Source organism: Melopsittacus undulatus, chromosome 1 (genome assembly GCF_012275295.1).
Source record: "Melopsittacus undulatus isolate bMelUnd1 chromosome 1, bMelUnd1.mat.Z, whole genome shotgun sequence".
In the NCBI taxonomy this organism is placed as follows: Eukaryota; Metazoa; Chordata; class Aves; order Psittaciformes; family Psittaculidae; genus Melopsittacus; species Melopsittacus undulatus.
In genome coordinates, this window is record NC_047527.1 from 121,079,640 (window position 1) to 121,098,475 (window position 18,836).

Genomic DNA, 18,836 nt, shown 5'->3' on the forward strand with positions numbered 1-18,836 from the left:
AGTGGTTCTGACTTCAGCTGAATTTAGATGGAGAAAATATGTGCCCAGATTAGCCCAGAGCATAACAGGTTACTGTGCAGCTGCTGATCTGTGGTATCTGTCCAGTCTTAGCTTGTAGAAAGTACAAAGGAAACTGGGGTATGAAACTGTAAAAACCTGTGCTTCTCACAGGCTGCAACTCCATAGTTGTGCTGTTGTCATACACACAACAGCCAAGCTCAGTCTTATGACACTGCTGCACCTGGTCAGAATTGGGCATCTTCTGCCCAGGTCAATTCAACCACCGCCTACTCCCTGTGCAGAAGCACAGCAGAAATGTGATGCAAAACATAAATGAGAGGACGTATTCTGGCTCCATTGCTGGATGAATTTGAAGCATGGACATACCAGAGAGCATATTGTATCTACTCAGTACCAAGGGGATCAAGTACCACGATGTGTATATTTTCTGGAGAAAATGGTTGCAGTTTCTTGGCTATGAGCATGTGAAGAGAGCTGTGCTTTCTGATTCACTATCAAGGCTATTATCTGTAAAACTGTACATGCCTTTAATTAAATAGCAAAGAATATATTTACTTAATTCTACTTTCTATTGCAAAACCATATGATAGTGGAAATGATGGATTCTGGTGTCTGCCAGCTCCCTGATACCCTAATGTGTTTTAGAATCTAGGCAATTAGGGTATTCATGTGGTAATGCCTCCATTTACTTTTCACATTAATATGATAATTTCTTCTGAATTGTTTAGTCAAATTAATTGCATTGAGCCTTATTTCGGGTATACCAAGCATCTTTCTAAAGAGAGCTATTAAACTACCAATTTTTATCTCACTTAAGAATTGCCTTAATAACAACAGCCAGGAAAGCTGGTTCATGATCTGTATGGCGATAGCTCCAATTTTTATATATGTTGTGTTGTCAGGCAGCTTATGAGATAATAGGAAAGATCTACTCTTGGCTAGGGAGAGGATGAGATGTGAAGTTTTCTCTGCTGGAGTGCATATGCCTTCAGACATCAAAGCTTTTAAAATTTTCCCTAGAACAGAATGGAAACAGGACATTTTATCACCTGGGGTGCTGCCTGCTCCCCACTGCTTTGCCTGCCCAGCAGCTCCCCAGGGCAGGAGTAAAAGCAGTTCAGATCAGAGGCCAGAAGTGGGGGCACACTCCTGGCTATGGCTCTGGGCATCCACTGACAGCAGATAGATGCCAGGACAAAAAAAAATGGTATCTATTCCTTGGTAACTTTATAATGACAACAAACCTCAGTAAAGAAGCTCTGTCCTGGGCAATTACAAAGCAAACACCTGCAGGAGACGTTTTTTTTCACTCTTTAAAGGCTCTGACCTTCGACTCCACATCTGTCTTTCCATTTCCATTTCAGCATGGCATGGAAATAAACTGTAATCATGTAGCGCTGCCAGTCTATATTATAAAGACTCTCTTGTTATAGGATAGGATAGAATTCTGGTTACAAAAGGGGAATGTCCTAAAATACACACCCAGTTTCTTTGTCATTAGTCCACAGCAACATGAGAAAGCTATGCATGACGACTTCAGAAGCAGACGCTGCGTAGGCTGTATAGAACTGGTCAGGGAGCAGCAGAGAGAAAGACACGGCTGTCTCCTGAGAATGCAAAGGGGTCTCTGAACAATGTCAGATATGAACAATGTCAGATATGAATTTGGAAGAGTGACATTCTTATTTATTTTTATTGAGCGATTATCCACTTGTGAGAAATACAGGCCAAGACTTGGGTCTGGGAAAACTAATTATGTCTGGAATTTATCTTGATAAAATATAAAGGCAGATTATGTTCCTTGGGTCAAAAGCTGTTAGCGTAAGTATGAGATTATGAGTTCCTTGGTTCTTTAGTGCTTTAAGTAGGGGAGAGAGAGAGAGAATTTTTAAAGAAAAGAGTAGTGAAATATTGACTATGTGATGCAGACAGAATTTGTCAATTAGGCTGGTGAGTACTTCTACAATGTATTAATTTTGCTGATTTTAGGTGTCATGTCCATTACCTTAGCCAGAAGTCTGTTATTACAAGCTCTGTAGTAAATAACCCTCCCTATGGTTTGTCTTCTTGTTTATAAAAAAATCATGTGATTCTCTTTGACTGTTTCAGCTCAAGAAAAATGGAAAAAAGTGGGAGATGATCCTTTTAAAATCAAACTGCATGCTGAAGGAAAACTCATTTTCCTGTACTGTCAGTGGCAGCCAAAGTACCACTTCCTATTCACGGGCCAAATGAAGAGGTGAAATATTTGGGTACACGCTAAGGGCTTCAAATACCAGCCAAATCTTCTTTGACTGGCTTGAGATAAATAAGTACCCAACACTAACTGGCAAATTTAAAATATTGGGATTTTTCAACCTTGGTTTTAATCAAACAATTTTATATCAAAGTTTCTTGCCCAATAGTTAAGTTTCTTGCCCAGTAGTTACTCCAAATATTTGGAGTTTGGATTCGAATTCTGAGGATGACAATCTCAGCCTACAGTTGAATTTTCATGTTGGTGATCAGATCATCATCCTGACCATCTGCCTCTGGTCAAATTTAGTTTATTGAGCCCTTTTTTTATTTATTCCTGAAGGATTTGATGCACAGTGTGGCAAATACTCATCTGTCAGTGGCATGTTCTCAACTTCATTGGTTAGGCTTGTTGAGAGGCTGTTAGGACTATTTACCTCCTATCCACAACATAAAAGGGACAGAGTTTGTGTCTCCTCTTGCACCATTTAGTCTTTACCAAGGGCTACTTCTTCTTCCATGAAGAGACCTGCTCTATAGTGTGGGTAAATGGCACTGGAAGGTCGGACTCACAGTAGATGTATCACAGTGATCTGGCTGTTAAATTTAGCCTCTATGCCCAGTCCAGAGTTTTTGAGTGGCAGCTATCAACTCAAAGGAACAGAGAAGTATGGCCCCTTCAAAACCAGTGGTCTGCAACTCACATTGGTAGAGATGACAAGACTGCTATGCACCACTGTCCTTGGGGTTTCCTTTCCTATTAACTGATAATGTGCATGCTGTGTAGCTTAAATTGCTATTGACAATGGCAAGCTGAGGGAGACATGTATTAGTTAAAGCATAAAAGAGAGGCAGGGAGAGGAAACTGGTGAAGAAACAACTTAAGTAAACATATAAATATGCTTAGTCAGAAGATTCATCTGTCATCTTGATTGCTTTTAAGACAAGAGAATAGATATTAAGAAGCTTGTGTGCTACTGTGAGGGAACACAGTTTAGGGTGGTAGCCTAGCCACACATTAATGCTGTGACTTTAAATAAATCCATTGTAAAGAGTCTTGCTGTGCATAGCAGGAGAGAAGTGATAAATGATGGCCTCAAGTCCTTTTGCCCCTATTTTCAGGGGAGTGAGTCAGCATCTAGGTTGGTCAAGGGCTTTTCTACTTCCAGGTCCCTCAGACTGCTGCATCCCTTTGCAGTACTGGAAGCAACAAAACCAGAGGGATTTCTCTCCATATTTTCCACCTTAGTGATTGATCTAGTTATGTCTAGATTTTTTATTTCAACCTAGAATAACTAATGATTAAATTTGCTTTGTGAAGGTGCAGTCCAAGCTGCAGCTTCATGAATTCTTGATGCCCATCAAAGCTAGGGCTGTTGCAGACAGGAGCCACTCCCTCTTCTCCCATCCTTCAGCTCCCTCCTTCCCTTTCCCCTCTGCCAGCACTAGCACCCCTGTAGCCATGACAAGAGCTGGAAACGGGACCTGATGCAGCTGGAAGCACCGTGGGCTTTGCTGGTAAGCTTTCAGCTGGGGCAGCCCGCAGCTTCCCTTCTTTCCACTGCCCCGCGGTGCTGCCCCACGGTGCTGCTCCACACAGCTGGGAGAAATGGCTGGGAGTGGGAGGAAGTGTGGGACCGTCTCCCTCAGGTGGCTTAAAACAATTCACAGCCCTCCAAAGCTTTCCAGGGAGCAAAAACAGGCCTCAGGAAAAAGAAATGTGTGTGCCAACTTTAGGTTAAATTCCCTTTTCTATCACAGACTTTCTACCTGACTTTGAACAGGTCATTTTAATCTTTCTGCCTTAGATTTGCCTCTCCAAAACGAAGACAGAGCAGTACTTTTATCTAGCAGAACAAACACATTAGAGATTTTGAGGTGCTGAGGTGCCCAGGTACTGTGGAAATAGGGGCATAGAAAGATTTTTGATAGGTCTGCTAATATTTTTAAAGTGCTTCTGCCGCAAGCTTTCCCTTTTAATTGTCTAAATTGTAGAAAGTATTTGTACTGCACAGCTAAGTTCTTTGTAGCTTAACATTTTGTGAGTATCCATGCTTTTGGCAAATTATTGGTGTAACTGAATTCCAGATAATAGAATTCAAGATATAAATATGAGACACATGGTCAAGGGTGGAAGGGGCTTTTCAGGCTTTAAAAATGTTTTCACTGTGTTCCAAGTTTCGGTAACTTTTAGATCTATCACTTAACAACAGAGTGAGCAAGCACTCCATGGTGAAAACACCAGCAGTGGTCTATTTTACATGCGGTTACCCTTCAATCAGTCATACCATAGCATTACTCACTCCATCCAAACCTCGGCCTGATCTGAAGAGACCAGTTCAAGCTCAGCAGACCTGACATTGTCATATCTTCTCCAACAGAGCTAATTTATGGTTTTGGTTGTGACTAGACCCACCACTTACAGGGCTTCAGACTAATAAACTTGCTTTAATACAGAGCAGACAGAGTGGTTGGTTGGACCATAACCATTTTCCAGAACTGGATGACAGCACTGCATCAGTACTGTCATTGTGGTTCTCTTCAAAAAGCTCTGCTCACAGAGCAATATTTAAAATGTTTATCCCTAGAAAAGATATACTTGGTATAGCCATAACAAGTGTTAGAATATCCTTTTTGCCTCACAATTTGAGATTAGAATGTCTGTATTTATAGCCAAAGGAGGATACCACTAGAAATATGTATTTACTAATGTGGTGATATTATTGCAAGGGCAGATCTTCAGGAAGAAAAAGCCAGTCCTATATTTACAAAGCTCAAATGAGATATTATAGACCAGTTATTCTGGGATACATCTGTCCAACTGTAGCAACCTGATTTTAAAGGGCTGATTACCAGAAAGCACAGTACCCGCAATTTTTATACATAAGGCCCCTGAAAGATGCTGGGACCGGGAATATTCAAAGTCACTGGTTTGTTTCTGTAACCATATCTCTACATTTTCTATCCAGCATTACCACACACTCTTTCTTTGACCTTGGAAACAACACTTCATTTCTCCACATTTAAGTTCCTGCATTTAGAAAATGGGGATTAAGAACACAGATGGGAAGCTGCTCTAAGTTTATTGATATTTTCAGCTTTCAGAGCTCTAATGGGTGGCACCATACAAAGGCAGGGAGTTCTTAATGTTTTATTGAAGTGATTTATTTTTCTGGTGGCCACATTGTTATACTGCAAATCTTCAATGAGAACGGACTTGCCAATTTGAAGAAACAACTGATTTAACTAAATGGTTTTTCAAAGACCTGGAGAAATCGGTGCAACCCCATCATGGAGATAAATTTATATCAAGCTGAGTGCCTTGTATTGATTAAGCTTATGTCAGCAAGGAATCAACTTGCTAATTCCATGAAAGGCACTTCTAAACTGAAATGAGTGTCTTTGCAGGGAGTTAGTTTAATATTGGCACTTTTTTTCTCAAATAAGACAAGCCTTTGTGCCCCACATCCTTAGTGCTGTGCTCTTTGAGAGAAAGGTGGGGAAAAAAAAGTAAGAGAAGTAGCATAGTAGACATGGTAAAACCATATATTCTGTCCTTGGCACTGTGAGTGCTATGCTGGCTCGGAAGTACGCTTGCTATGATTTGAAGCATCTTTAAGTATGCTGCTATTTAACACATTGTGTGGGAACACAGTTCTGTCACAGTTTTTTAATGGCTCAAACAATGCTGCCTGGCATATCCCAGAGAGCAGTGGTGTAGACAAAGTTTAGGATGAGCTGCTCCTAGCCTTTCTCTGCCAAAAGGAGGACTCCAACTCTTCACTGCCGTCAGATACATACTGGGAGGATATATGGGTAAGCACATTGTGCTATGTTGCAGACTTTTAAGCAAATATTTAAATCAGAGTCTCAAATTTTAGAAAGTCATGATGTATTTAAAGAAGCTATACAATTGTAAAGAACTATATTAATAGAAATCTAAAAAAACAATGGCTTTGCAGGAATACTAACTTTGACCATATTTCTAGCTAGAAATGGCAGAGCAACAGACAATGCCTGACAGAATCACATCAGCAAAGTGCTTCCTGAATTTTAACAATTATTTCAACATTAATTGATAACACATAAGAGCCAGAAAGTAGACTTTGCTTTCCCATTCCATTCTGTTGCTTTCGATTCAGTGTTCATTTTTAGATGCATATTCTTTCTCATAAATTAGAGACCTTTCAAAACTGAAGAGTAAACAAGAAACCCTCATTTCTCTCACTAACTTGGCAGAGTACACATGGATGGAATTTCCCTTGCTTTCCAAGGATGTGACTAGACCTTGCTTCCAATGGTCTGGCTACCACTGAGAGTCAAAGTGGGGAAAAGAGGTGTTCTTCTCTGAAAAAAACAGAAGGACATAAGCACAGAAGAATCTCCTGAATGTTAGTTTAGACAGCTAGCTGTGCCTCCTGCATATCTACTGATTCTTGCTGAGCAGACTTGAGGCTGAGGGTGTTGCTGCAGAAGTATGCTGTAGTAATGCGGCTGTGGCTGCTGAGACCAGCCATCCCTGGCATTACTTGGATCAGTACAGTGTGAAACCTTGTGAGAAAACCTTGATAAACTCCATATTTGGCATGTGGCTGGTTGAAGGGAACAGAGGACCTGGGCACCGAGATGACGTGGCTTGTCCTTCTGATCTCCAGTGCTGGGAACTCAGCAATAGTTTTCTTAATGTCAGCAATACCATATGGAAGTACACAGAATTAAAATAGCCATCCCTGCAGATGGTAAATTTGTGGCTTTCCACAGATAAATCCAAATCCACTAAAAATTACACAATCTTGTTAGTCACTATGGAAAACAAAGACATCATGAAATCCAGAAGCAAAGATTCCAGATGTGCAACAGCTTAATGTTCTGACAGAGGTAACAGGGGAGGAGAGGTTTGAACACTTTGCAGTTGGGCTGCACATTGTGATTGTGTGTTATACAGTACAGAATGACCATCTGTGCCAACAGGGAGTGAAAGTTCATCATCCTTTAGGTAATATTCACTATGGTGGACTTTGAAATTTTTCTGAAATACTGAGATCAGGCTCTAGATGTTTTATCTGGGGCCCATGTGAGGGATCTGAAATACTGCTAGAGGTGCTGCAGTGTTGAGCAGTCGCTGTGCAGCCAGGCTCAGAGTGTAGGGGAAATGCTAACTGGAAAAGTCAGCTGCAGAACTGAAGGAAGGTCTAGAACACTCATCCTGTCTACCCTTAAGATAATTGCTTTCATGCAACCAGCCCAAAGTTTCCAAAAAGAATTTACTTTAAAATACAGCTGACCCTTCCTATATGAAGAAGAATGTATTTAGGGGAGAAGTGCTTACAAGCAGATCCTAGTGGTGCATTCCTAAGTCTTGCTGGGCAGTTTGCCTCTGTTTACACTGGTTAAATATTTAAAGCTATCTTTCTGAAGTAAAGCAAAAGCCCAAAAGATTTTTATTTTTTGTAAAGTGAGAGTTGAGATTGTCCTTTAACACATACAAAGTCACATTCCATGGAGAATGGTAGTTACAGGCTGCGAATTACTCCCTTCTCTGATCTGATCTCATCCCGCTCACTCTCTCAGTAATATTAATGGAGCACAGAAAAACAACTTTCCTCCACTCCATTCCCCCACCTCATACACATACCTTTTCAATTTGTGTATCTTGAAATACTAATGCAGAAAATATGATCTGAATCTCATTTACATCAGTGGAAATGGGAAGTAATTTCTTGCAAAGGAATGTACTTAAAGCACAGCAAATACAGTGTGAGACCAGAAGTAAGAGCTCATCATGTAATTTCTCCTTGCATCACAGCCTCTACTTGCTTCCTTTGCATCCCTGAAATCAGCAGGTCTACTCCTGAGAGTAAGGATTGCCGGCTTAGGCCCTTAAATCAGCCTCTCTGTGTTTGAAGAACAAGAGAGAGTCTGTGTTTTCAGGCCCTGTATGTAACTGTAGAAGAACTCACTCAAGAAAGGGAAATAAAAAGAGAGTAAAAATGTTCGCATTCTCTCTGAACAAAATGAGCTGTGATCTGCAATTGCCCTTTTAAGAGTTGTGACTTTTTCTTGTTCTCCGGAAAACTTCTGGCAGCAGCAGCCAGGCTGCAGCCCCTGTGCCTCTCACCCCAGTGCAGAACATGTCAGGGAAGGCAAGCAACATACGGCTTTAATTTGCAAGGGATCATCTACATTTCTTCTGAATAGAAAAGAAAACCAAATCAAATCTCCCCATACTCAATCTATCTTGAATAAACAGCATTAAGGCAAAAATGTAGTGGGTATTGGAAGGAAGAGACTCTTTGTAGTCTGCTTTGCACATACCATTTTTCCTTGTGCCTCTTTAAAGCATATAAAATCACTGTACTGGGGGGCTAACTTACATAAGTGTTAGTCATAGCTTGCCCTTTATTCCTAGGCCATGCTACGTGGTAGGAGTTTGTGTTACAATAGGTATCACACAGCAGGAGTAAATTACCACTGACTTCAGTGGCTACAGCTACATTTCCATTCTATTTTTCTTATTCCCACAACCCCAAAATACAAATAAAAGTACAATTTTTACCTAAACTGACTAGACTACCTAAATTAATACAGCCAGTTAATGAAAGGCACTTATAAAGGCATCTGGGATAAATTTGAGGGTAAGATGACCTGGGCCACCCAATGGCAAGAGAATTACTTGATATCTTGTCAAATGCCTGTTAATAACCACTACCTCTGCACATAGATGATTCTGCCTGGAATACTGCACTCAGCTTTGGGGCACCAGCATCAGAACAATATGGATCTGTTACAGCAGGTCCAGAGAAGAGCCACTAAGATGGTCAGGGGCTGGAACACCTCTCCTATGAAGACAGGCTGAGGGAGTTGGTGTTGTTCAGTCTGGAGAAGCAAAGGCTCCAGGGAGACCTTAGAGCAGCTTCCAGTGCCTAAAGGGGGCCTCCAGGAAATCTTGAGAGGGACTACTTACAAGGGCATGTAGTGACAGGATAAGGGGGAAGGGCTTTAAACTGAAAGAGGGAAGATTTAGGTTAGATATTAGGAAGCAATTCTTCACTACGAGGGTCGTGAGACACTGGAACAGGTTGCCCAGGGAAGCTGTGGCTGCCCCATCCCTTGCAGTTCAAGAACAGGTTGGATGGGGCTTTGAGCAGCCTGGTCTAGTGGGAGGTGTCCCTGCCCATGGCAGGGAAGTTGGACCCCAGTGATCTTTAAGCTCTCTTCCAACCCAAACCATTCTAGGATTCTATGATTCTGCAATGACTTTCTGAGCACTTGGTTGTACAGCCTTGAGACCCTTCACTGCAGAAAATACTCTGGCTGCTGACTGCACCATTGCCTAGGGTTCATGGTCAGCTCCTACTGATTTTCTTTGCCTGTCACTGCATGTGTTTATTATTTTTGCCAGCATAGGCATACTTCCAAGAGTTTTCTAGGTGTTCCAAGAAACAGTCAATGTCCAGGATAGCCTTTTAAATTTTAAGGTTTTTTTTCATATGGCAGGACTAAATCCATGAGATGCTATGGCCCATGGCCCTGGGGCAGATGGCTGTGTCATTGGCATGTTGCAAAGTGAAAAATATATTACTATGCAACTGTAAATGCTACTTGGGAGTCTTGTCCAGACACCTTATTTCCAGAATTTTGGTCTGTAGACCTGTGTGTCAACTTGTAGGTTCAAACAATTCAGTTTAATGAGTGCATATTATCTGGATTAAGGATTTTATCACCAGAAATATATGGTAGCTTTAATATGGCAGTATAAGGGGGTACCTCATTTAATCCTAAAATATAAGTATACAACACTGTAATCACCTCTTCTTCATTTCACTGCATTTACACTCTTTGTACTGATTTTTCAACAAGCATCACTTGATGTGATGTGTACTGCCAGCAGTGAGAGCCAGCCCACATGAGCTGTGGACCTGTACTGTCTCATCTGGAATCCTCTAGCTCACTCCAAGAGACTTAATGAATTTAGTATATACATTGCTGACCACCACAGATTACATACTTGAATCCCTCCCTCTACTGAGCTACCAAAAATCCTTTCTTTCCACAGAAAACTAACGTCCCTGCCCCCCAGAAATATTAACTATCAGCCAAGATTCATGCTCAAAATAAGAAACTTGTCCCACTGTATTATGATCTTACTTTTAAATTCTTATTTGACATTTCAGTAATGAAATTTTGACTCAACTAAAAAGCTCATTATCTGAGCATAACTTCTGCTTTAATTTGATGGAACAAACATACATTTATGTTATTACCTGTGTTCGATTTTATTCATCTGGATGGTCACTAGCCCTGCTACAAATATAGTTTGTAGTGTATAGGAGCCCTTCTAGAGAAACAAGTTTTCCCTAACTGTTGTGGAAAGGAAGCATTCATTCTAACCTATTTCTGCCAGTCACTTAGAGAAAAATAAGAAAATACTGTAACTACTTTCTGCTTTGTTTCTTTCCAAAATTAAAGATTTAGATAGCTGCAGATCTTTTTTGGATGAAGATTTGTGTCCCCCATTTCCTGTAACAAGTAAAATCAGTACAAAACAGCACCCTGAGGACAGCAGCAGAGTGAGGATGCTACTGGGATATAACACATGAGGAGAAAACTCTTCTACCTGCCAGAGTGGCTATTGTATCAAGTACACATAGTTTTGAAGTAGAACTGAAATTCCTTTTAGGGTACTATTTTAATGTTCAAATTTTGGTTTCTTTTAGAATGCAAAATTGTATTTCCCTGGCAAGGAAGAGTGTCTGTAAAGAACACACTGTAAGAACATGATTACTGTTGTACTGACCCAAGCAAAGGTGGCATCCAGTCCAGTTTTCTCTCTCCAAGTCACCTGTAGTAGATATCTAGGGAATCATTAAAAGAACAAGGCAGTGGTAGCCTCTTGTGGATATGATGTTCAGTACTGAGGTTACCCTGGGAAGTAGTATTTTTTATTAGACCAAGATATATAGATGGAAAAATGAGACAAACTTTTGGTCATATAAACTTTTATTTGGGTTAGAAATGGCAGCTTTCAGCTAAGAGCGATTGCTTAATGTTTACTAATATACTTATTAAGACACCTCGGAAAGGAAAAAGATTGTAGCTTTACAACAGAGAGGACATTAATGATGTTAATAATGTTAAGGATGGGGGAAAGGGGGGCATTTATTAGCTAGGCAAAAAGGTGAGACAGTTACCTTACAGACTGTTGATCTGGAGAGAGATAAGTGTGTGTGGGGTTGGAAGCAGAAGGAAATGACAATGTACTATCAGACCAGCATCTCTATTGTGTCCCAGGTTTGGGGTGTTGGGTGGAGTTAGGATATCTAGTTCCCATCCTTGCTTTGTGGGACAAGTTCTGTAGTTTCCCTTAAGGATCAGGTCTGAAAGGAAAGAGTGAGAATGTTCTGTTTTACAAGAAACACTCCCTTACCAACAGCACAGTGTTTTGGTCTGTGAACAGGGTCTCTGGGAGTTCATGCTGGTGTTGTGTGGTCATTTTCAGCAGCAAAGCTACCAGGAAGGCAGCATGCACAGGGTGAAGTACATTACAGTTCTGGAACTGCAAAGTAAGACCGGAGGATGATGGTGATTTGATGTTGGGGGGTGTTCATTGCTGTAGTAGTGGATGGGCATCAACACATTTCTTGCTCAGACACAGTTTCAACTGATCTGGTGTTTTGGACCACAGAGCATTATGCTTCTAATGATGAGTTTTGTGGATTGGGGTGCTTGAAATGTAGGACAAGTGCTTCTGGGAAGATTCTTTCCACAAAGGATTTTCTTCTGTTATGTGAAAAATCATTAAACAGTTAAAAACAGTGAGTCCTAGGAACTTTCCTGAACTGACCAGCTCTCAGTCCTCATTCTTTCCCCCACAACACTCCCTCCATTCCCACTCCCATTTCCACTTTTTCTGTCTGAGCTGGTTTCACTGATATACATCCTTATCTAAACTCTAAGCAGTTATTCTCAAGTTGCATTTAGCTTTAGTAGTTACTGCTTCAGAACAAACGAAATAGCCCAGAAAGCTGTCTACTTTTCCTTCTATACCAGTTGGTCTGAAAAAAGCTATTATCGACATATGCAAACCTTGTCCTGTATACACTGATCTTTCCCCTAGAAACAATCTTCTGGCTTTTTGCACACAGCAGCTTAGAACAGTGACTTTGCAGTGTTTCCCAGTTTTGGAAGTATTTCTAAATACTTCAAATGCAGATCCCAAAGACTCCATTTCAGCCAACTGATGATGGACTTAGGTGTTTTAATTACCTTTCCTGGGTTGTGTGATGGATCCCCAGATCTGAAGACCACAGGCAGAAAGCGATGGATGTTTCCTAAGACTAGTTAGAAATTCACTCTCATCTTCTGTGACAAACAGCATGTGTAATACTTGTTCCTATCTAAAGATCCAGTGTTCAATTGTTTTAGGATGAATAGGAAAACAATACTGTAATTTAGGGCTGAATATAAATTAGGTTTTGTGCTAGAAAGGAGCTAGTAATTTTAATTACTGATGTAGATCTGAAGAAGAAAATCTGTAGCTTAAAACTGTAAATACAATATGCAAAGAATCACTTTTTTTCAGCAAAAGATGGAAAAAGATTATAATTTGTGCACATCATTTTGAACTGCAGTCCTCTGAGAAGAGAGTTCTTCAGAGTTCTATAAGCCTCAGTAAACGAGAACATCAGCAATTGGCACATTTAAGATTGTACCATTTCTAAACATGATCCTGCTCCTGCTGTCATTACACAGCATAGATCTTGCTATTAATTAGTTTGAATGTGGGACAGCACTGCTGGGAGGAAGAAAGTGGCCTAAATAGCAAAGTCCAAATTTTATCTGTAGCTATCCAAGAAATACGGATGTCTTTTATTAACCCTTGCCACCTATGACAGCCAGAAAGAACTGCTGGGCTTGTTGTACTCCTAATGGATTTTTGCAGCTCATTAGGGAATAACATGGAAAGGGTGGGAGGATGCTGCAGCGAAGAAAGACAGCTGGCCAGAGAAGTTTCAGACAAATGTGAGGACATTCAGGTGCACGTCCCAGTGGCTTGGTTACTGCACGTTTGGAGAATGTGGTGGGATTCTCCTCCTCGTGCTCTCCAGGAGCACAGTTTATTATCCTTACTGAATTGCACCAAGTACAGTAAATCCCCCATTCAGCCTCCATCATTTTTCCAAGCAATGTTTTTGGGAATGCTCCACCAGGACCTCTGCTCTGCGTGAGCAGTGGGGCTTTAGACGTGCAGAGATGACCACTGCTGGTGGCCACTGTGTGTCCATTCACCCCCTCCCCAGAATATAGCAAGTGTTTCAAGAACCTCATGGGAGGTATTAACAAGTCATGAAGCATTCATCTGAATTCAGCTGGAACAGCTGCCCACTGGGCAGAGGGAGGAACGGGAATCTGAAAGCCCTGTTGAGGCAATTTTAATGTCTCAGGCTGCTGCTGTAGATGTGACAGGAGAAAGTCGCACACAAAATATCACAGTAACTCAGTAGCGAGGTACTTCAGGCATCTCTGGGGGCGAGTTCGGGCCACTCGCACAGAACCGGTTGCGTGTGTCAGTGTACCATCGCGGTCTCTGCCTTCAAACCGCTGCGCTTATGCCCGCGCCCAAAGTTACTGCCGTAAACCTGTCCTCTGCACCTCGGTTCCGCGAAGATGCTCCAGGCTGCCCACTGCACCCCCCTCCCCGACTTCGCCTCCCCGCCAACCCTGCCCTTCGCTAGGGGGCAAATATCGCCCTCCCCAACCCGCAGCACTTCCCGGCTGCGAAAGGGGCCGCAACGAACCCCCCTGCGCTTCCGCCGGGGCAGACCCCTGAGCTCCGGTGGGACGCGCACTTCAGTGGCCTCAACTATCGTCACCACCGAGGAACCCAAACCCGCCCCCCGGGACAGCCGTGACCGACGCGGTGCCGACCGAAAAGGCACGGCCCCCCCCGACACCCCACCACAGCCCCCCTGCCACGGGGCCCCTCTTTCCCCCATCCCTCCCCTTCCTCAGCCGCCACCGCCTTTGTGCGCGGTGCGGGGCAGCCCCGCGCCCGCCTGCGCCCGCCCCCGGGTGAGGCGTTGGGAGACGGTCCCTTACGCAGGAAAGTTCGGCGTCGGTTTCAAGGCTCCTCCCTCCCGGTGAAAGGCAGACTGCGGGGCGCCTGGAAACCGGTCGGAGGGAGCGCGGCGCGGCGCGGCGAAGCGAGGGGCGCGGGCTCGAGGGGCCGGCACAAATGGTCAGGCGGCGGCGGCGGCGGAGGCGGCGGTGGCGGTAGTCGGAGGCGGCGGGGGTAGTCGGAGGCGCGGCGGGCGCTGCCGCCGAAGCGGGCAGAGCTGCGCGCCACAGCCGCGCGAGTGGCTGCCGGGGCTGTCCCGTCTCTGCCCGCCGCTCCCTTCATGAGTCGCAAGTTCGGGCCGGGATTAGCAGCAGCGGCAGCGGTGGTGGGACGGCGGGAGCCCGACCGGGCAGGCGGCACCGACTGAGCATGGCCGAGCGGCGCGGGCCGGCGGCGAGCGGCGGCGGGGCAGTTGGCGGAGGGCGGCGGGCGGGCGGTGGTCGGTGCCCGCGGCTGCCGCCGCCCCTGCCGGTGCTGCTGGTGCTGTGGGCGGCGGCGCTGCCGGCCGGGGGCCAGCCGCCGGCGCCGCAGGACAACGGTGAGCGGGGCATCTCCATCCCGGACCACGGCTACTGCCAGCCAATCTCCATCCCGCTCTGCACAGACATCGCTTACAACCAGACCATCATGCCCAACCTGCTGGGCCACACCAACCAGGAGGACGCGGGACTGGAGGTGCACCAGTTCTACCCGCTGGTGAAGGTGCAGTGCTCGGCCGAGCTCAAGTTCTTCCTCTGCTCCATGTACGCTCCGGTGTGCACCGTGCTGGAGCAGGCCCTGCCGCCCTGCCGCTCCCTCTGCGAGCGGGCCCGCCAGGGCTGCGAGGCCCTCATGAACAAGTTCGGCTTCCAGTGGCCCGATACGCTGCGGTGCGAGAAGTTCCCGGTGCACGGGGCAGGCGAACTCTGCGTGGGGCAGAACGCCTCCGAGCGCGGCACCCCCACGCCCGCCCTGCGCCCCGAGAGCTGGACCAGCAACCCCCACCGCGGGGGCACCGGCGGCGGCACCGGGGGTGCGGGGCCCGGCGAGCCCCGCGGGCGCTTCTCCTGCCCGCGGGCGCTGAAAGTGCCCTCCTACCTGAACTACCGCTTCCTGGGGGAGAAGGACTGCGGGGCGCCCTGCGAGCCCGGCCGGCTCTACGGCCTCATGTACTTCGGGCCAGAGGAGCTGCGCTTCTCCCGCACCTGGATCGGCATCTGGTCTGTGCTCTGCTGTGCCTCCACGCTCTTCACCGTCCTCACCTACCTGGTGGACATGAAGCGGTTCAGCTACCCTGAGCGGCCCATCATCTTCCTCTCGGGCTGCTACACGGCAGTGGCAGTGGCCTACATTGCCGGCTTCCTTCTGGAGGAGAAGGTGGTCTGCAACGAGCGCTTTGCCGAGGACGGCTCCCGAACTGTGGCACAGGGCACGAAGCGGGAGGGCTGCACCATCCTCTTCATGATGCTCTACTTCTTCGGCATGGCCAGCTCCATCTGGTGGGTCATCCTCTCGCTCACCTGGTTCCTGGCTGCCGGCATGAAGTGGGGCCATGAGGCCATTGAGGCCAACTCCCAGTACTTCCACCTGGCTGCCTGGGCTGTGCCAGCCATCAAGACCATCACCATCCTGGCCCTAGGGCAGGTGGACGGGGATGTCCTCAGTGGTGTCTGCTTTGTGGGCATCAACAATGTGGATGCCCTACGGGGCTTCGTACTGGCCCCCTTGTTCGTCTACCTGTTCATCGGCACCTCCTTCCTGCTGGCTGGCTTCGTGTCCCTCTTCAGGATCCGGACCATCATGAAGCATGACGGCACCAAGACAGAGAAGCTGGAGAAGCTCATGGTGAGGATAGGCATCTTCAGTGTCCTTTACACGGTGCCGGCCACCATTGTCATTGCCTGCTATTTTTACGAGCAAGCTTTTAGGGAACAGTGGGAGAGGAGCTGGGTCACGCAGAGCTGCAAGAGCTATGCCATCCCCTGCCCCAACAACCACGGCAGCCACCATCCGCCCATGAGCCCCGACTTCACTGTCTTTATGATCAAGTATCTCATGACCTTAATCGTGGGCATCACCTCGGGCTTCTGGATCTGGTCCGGGAAAACCCTGAACTCCTGGAGGAAGTTTTACACCAGGCTCACCAACAGCAAGCAGGGCGAGACCACCGTCTGAGACCATTGCCTGCCGTGATGGGGGGATGGCAGGCGGGAAGCCGGCTGGAGGACGGGGGCTCTGCCCTGGGAAGTGGCTTCTTAGCCAGCCTGGGCAAACTTTGGGGACGGCCCCATGTCTGGGGCTGCTGGGCTTTGCCCTCCCTGCTCTGCTCAGGCGGTCTCCTATAGGAAGCAAACGCACTGTCAGGTTGGGGGAGAGGGATGTAAATAGCCTCTGTAAGATTTTGTAAGTATATTTGTATTTAAATTACAAAAATCTCGCCGGTTTTTTAATTATTTAGGACACTTTTAACCTGTCTGCGGATTTTGCTCCCTCGCCCCCGTCTCCTCCCCCCTTTTGTTATTTAAAAGAAGGCGTTAGGTTTTTATTTCATTACCCAGGATGAGAAGAACTGCCGGTAAGAGAAACCAAAACACCCCTTTTTTGTTCCCCCACACCGGCAGGTTTTGTAATGGCTTTGCTCGGAGTTGCATGAGCGGCAGCAGGGACTGGCCCGAAACCGCAGTCGGGGGCGCCGCCTGCCGCGGACTGGGTCCAGGCCGCGGGCCCGGCCTGCCCGAGCTATGTGGCGGCGGAGGTGGTGCTGAGGGACCGCCGCTTCCCTCCCGGCCCTGTGTCGGGCGGGACGGACCCCGCCTGCCCTCGCACGGCGGAGCCGGCGCGGGGACGGTGCTTCCCTTCGCCTCTCCGGCTGGCCGCGGCGGGGCCGAGCCCCGCAGACCCGGGCAGGAGCTTTGGGAGGGAGAGGAGATAGCAGCCGTGCCCGGAGGTGTGCCCGCAGTGCCCGGGGCGAGGGGCATTGCCTGCCAGTTGCCTTCTAGCAATTTGGTGAGATGTATGTAAACGCACCACGTAGTTTGAGAAGAGTTGGCCTGTTCTGTCGTTAAGAGTTGAGCCTTAACACCGTCTGCACCTGTAGCATGCCTGATGGCTTAGGAGGTGGATGGGGACATGGATGTACCGAACTTTCCACTTCCTGTGGTGTTTTGTGTTGGTTTTTGTATTTCTAAGCCCACTTTTCGGTCGCAAGGCCGCAGTGGGGCTGGCGGAGCTGGGCCGCGGCCGGTGCTCGCCCTGACTCCCTGCGGGCGCTCCCAACGCCTCCCGTCCCCACCGGGCTGCTGTTGGCCGGACTTAGGATCAGGAAATATGGGCTGGGTGAAAAAAGAGCTTCGACGGAATAAAATGCACCGTTCAGATTATTCTCTTCCTCCCTTCCCCCCCTTATTCCCCCCCCTCCCCCCTCCCGCCCCCGCATTTAATTATATCCATACGCTGGCCCTTCATTTGGAAAACATTGGAGCCATTGCCATTCCCCTGAATTTTAATTCATTGGCATTTAATTCATTACACGCTATGAGGGTGTGATGATTTTCGCCAGTAGTAAAAACAAAGGGAAAACAGCAAAGCAGAATGTTTTAAGCATGCTGGTGGGATGTGAGACCTTAAAGAGCCTCTGCTGTCTTCCCTCCCGCCACTTTTCTGGTACAGTAATAGTGCATACTGGAAAGATAAGATACTGTGTGTGCAGTATATCTACTGCCCTGTATGCTCTTGGGTGTGTGGGATTGTGCTTCTTGATACAAAGGAAAAAAAGGTTAAAAATGAAATTGTAACTTTCGACAGATGCATTTGAGTATTTAGTCCTCTGTATGAAAAACAGCAGAACGCTTCTTTCCTGATTGTATTGTTTTAAACTTTTTTTATATTACAAATGCCTGTATTTAGGTTCATAAACATTATCTATGGCTACCATACCCTGAAATGCAAAATTATTTGAATTTGGTATGCATTTATTTCTGTTCATTATCACAAGATCATTTATATTTATAGAGGAATAGAAATTTATATATATTAAATACCATATTTTTAATTTCTCTGAAATAAATTGAGGTTTTGTAAAAAACTATCTTGTCACTTTACGTATTCCTCTGACTAACTCACTTGCTCTGTGAAAGCAGTGTATATATTACAGGATGTGTGGGATTCCTTTTTTCTTATGTTGAGTTCACAGTAACAAGCTGGAATTCAGTGTAGGAATTCATTGTGCATTTGGGTTTTTATCTCTGGGCCGGTCTAGATTAATCCTTCAAAAGAAGTAATGTAAACTGTTCAAGATCTCTTGACAGGGTATGGTTGGTGGTGTGAAATCCAAGAAGAGATCTGCTATATGGCAGAAGAAAGAAGCTCACCAGTTCTTTTTCTTTTTTTTTATCTTTTTGTTAAAGAAAAGGGTTCTCCCAACTTAGCCTTTCTTCTCCCGTTCATGTTAAAATGAAATAAAAAAAGGATTTACTTGCTGCTC

General features: G+C 45.8%; 1 protein-coding gene across 1 annotated transcript; it reads left to right on the plus strand.

Moving 5' to 3' along the window:
* Positions 1 to 14,494: 14,494 nt before the first annotated feature.
* FZD1 (frizzled class receptor 1) lies at positions 14,495 to 17,775 on the plus strand. The gene has a single exon (XM_005153061.3). The coding sequence runs from the start codon at positions 14,744 to 14,746 to the stop codon at positions 16,526 to 16,528; it is 1,785 nt and encodes a 594-aa protein (XP_005153118.3). The 5' UTR covers positions 14,495 to 14,743; the 3' UTR covers positions 16,529 to 17,775.
* The last annotated feature ends 1,061 nt before the right edge of the window (positions 17,776 to 18,836 follow it).

Excerpts from the sequence above, each read along its gene's own strand:
- FZD1 (XM_005153061.3), top strand. The coding sequence starts at position 14,744 with ATGGCCGAGCGGCGCGGGCCGGCGGCGAGCGGCGGCGGGGCAGTTGGC.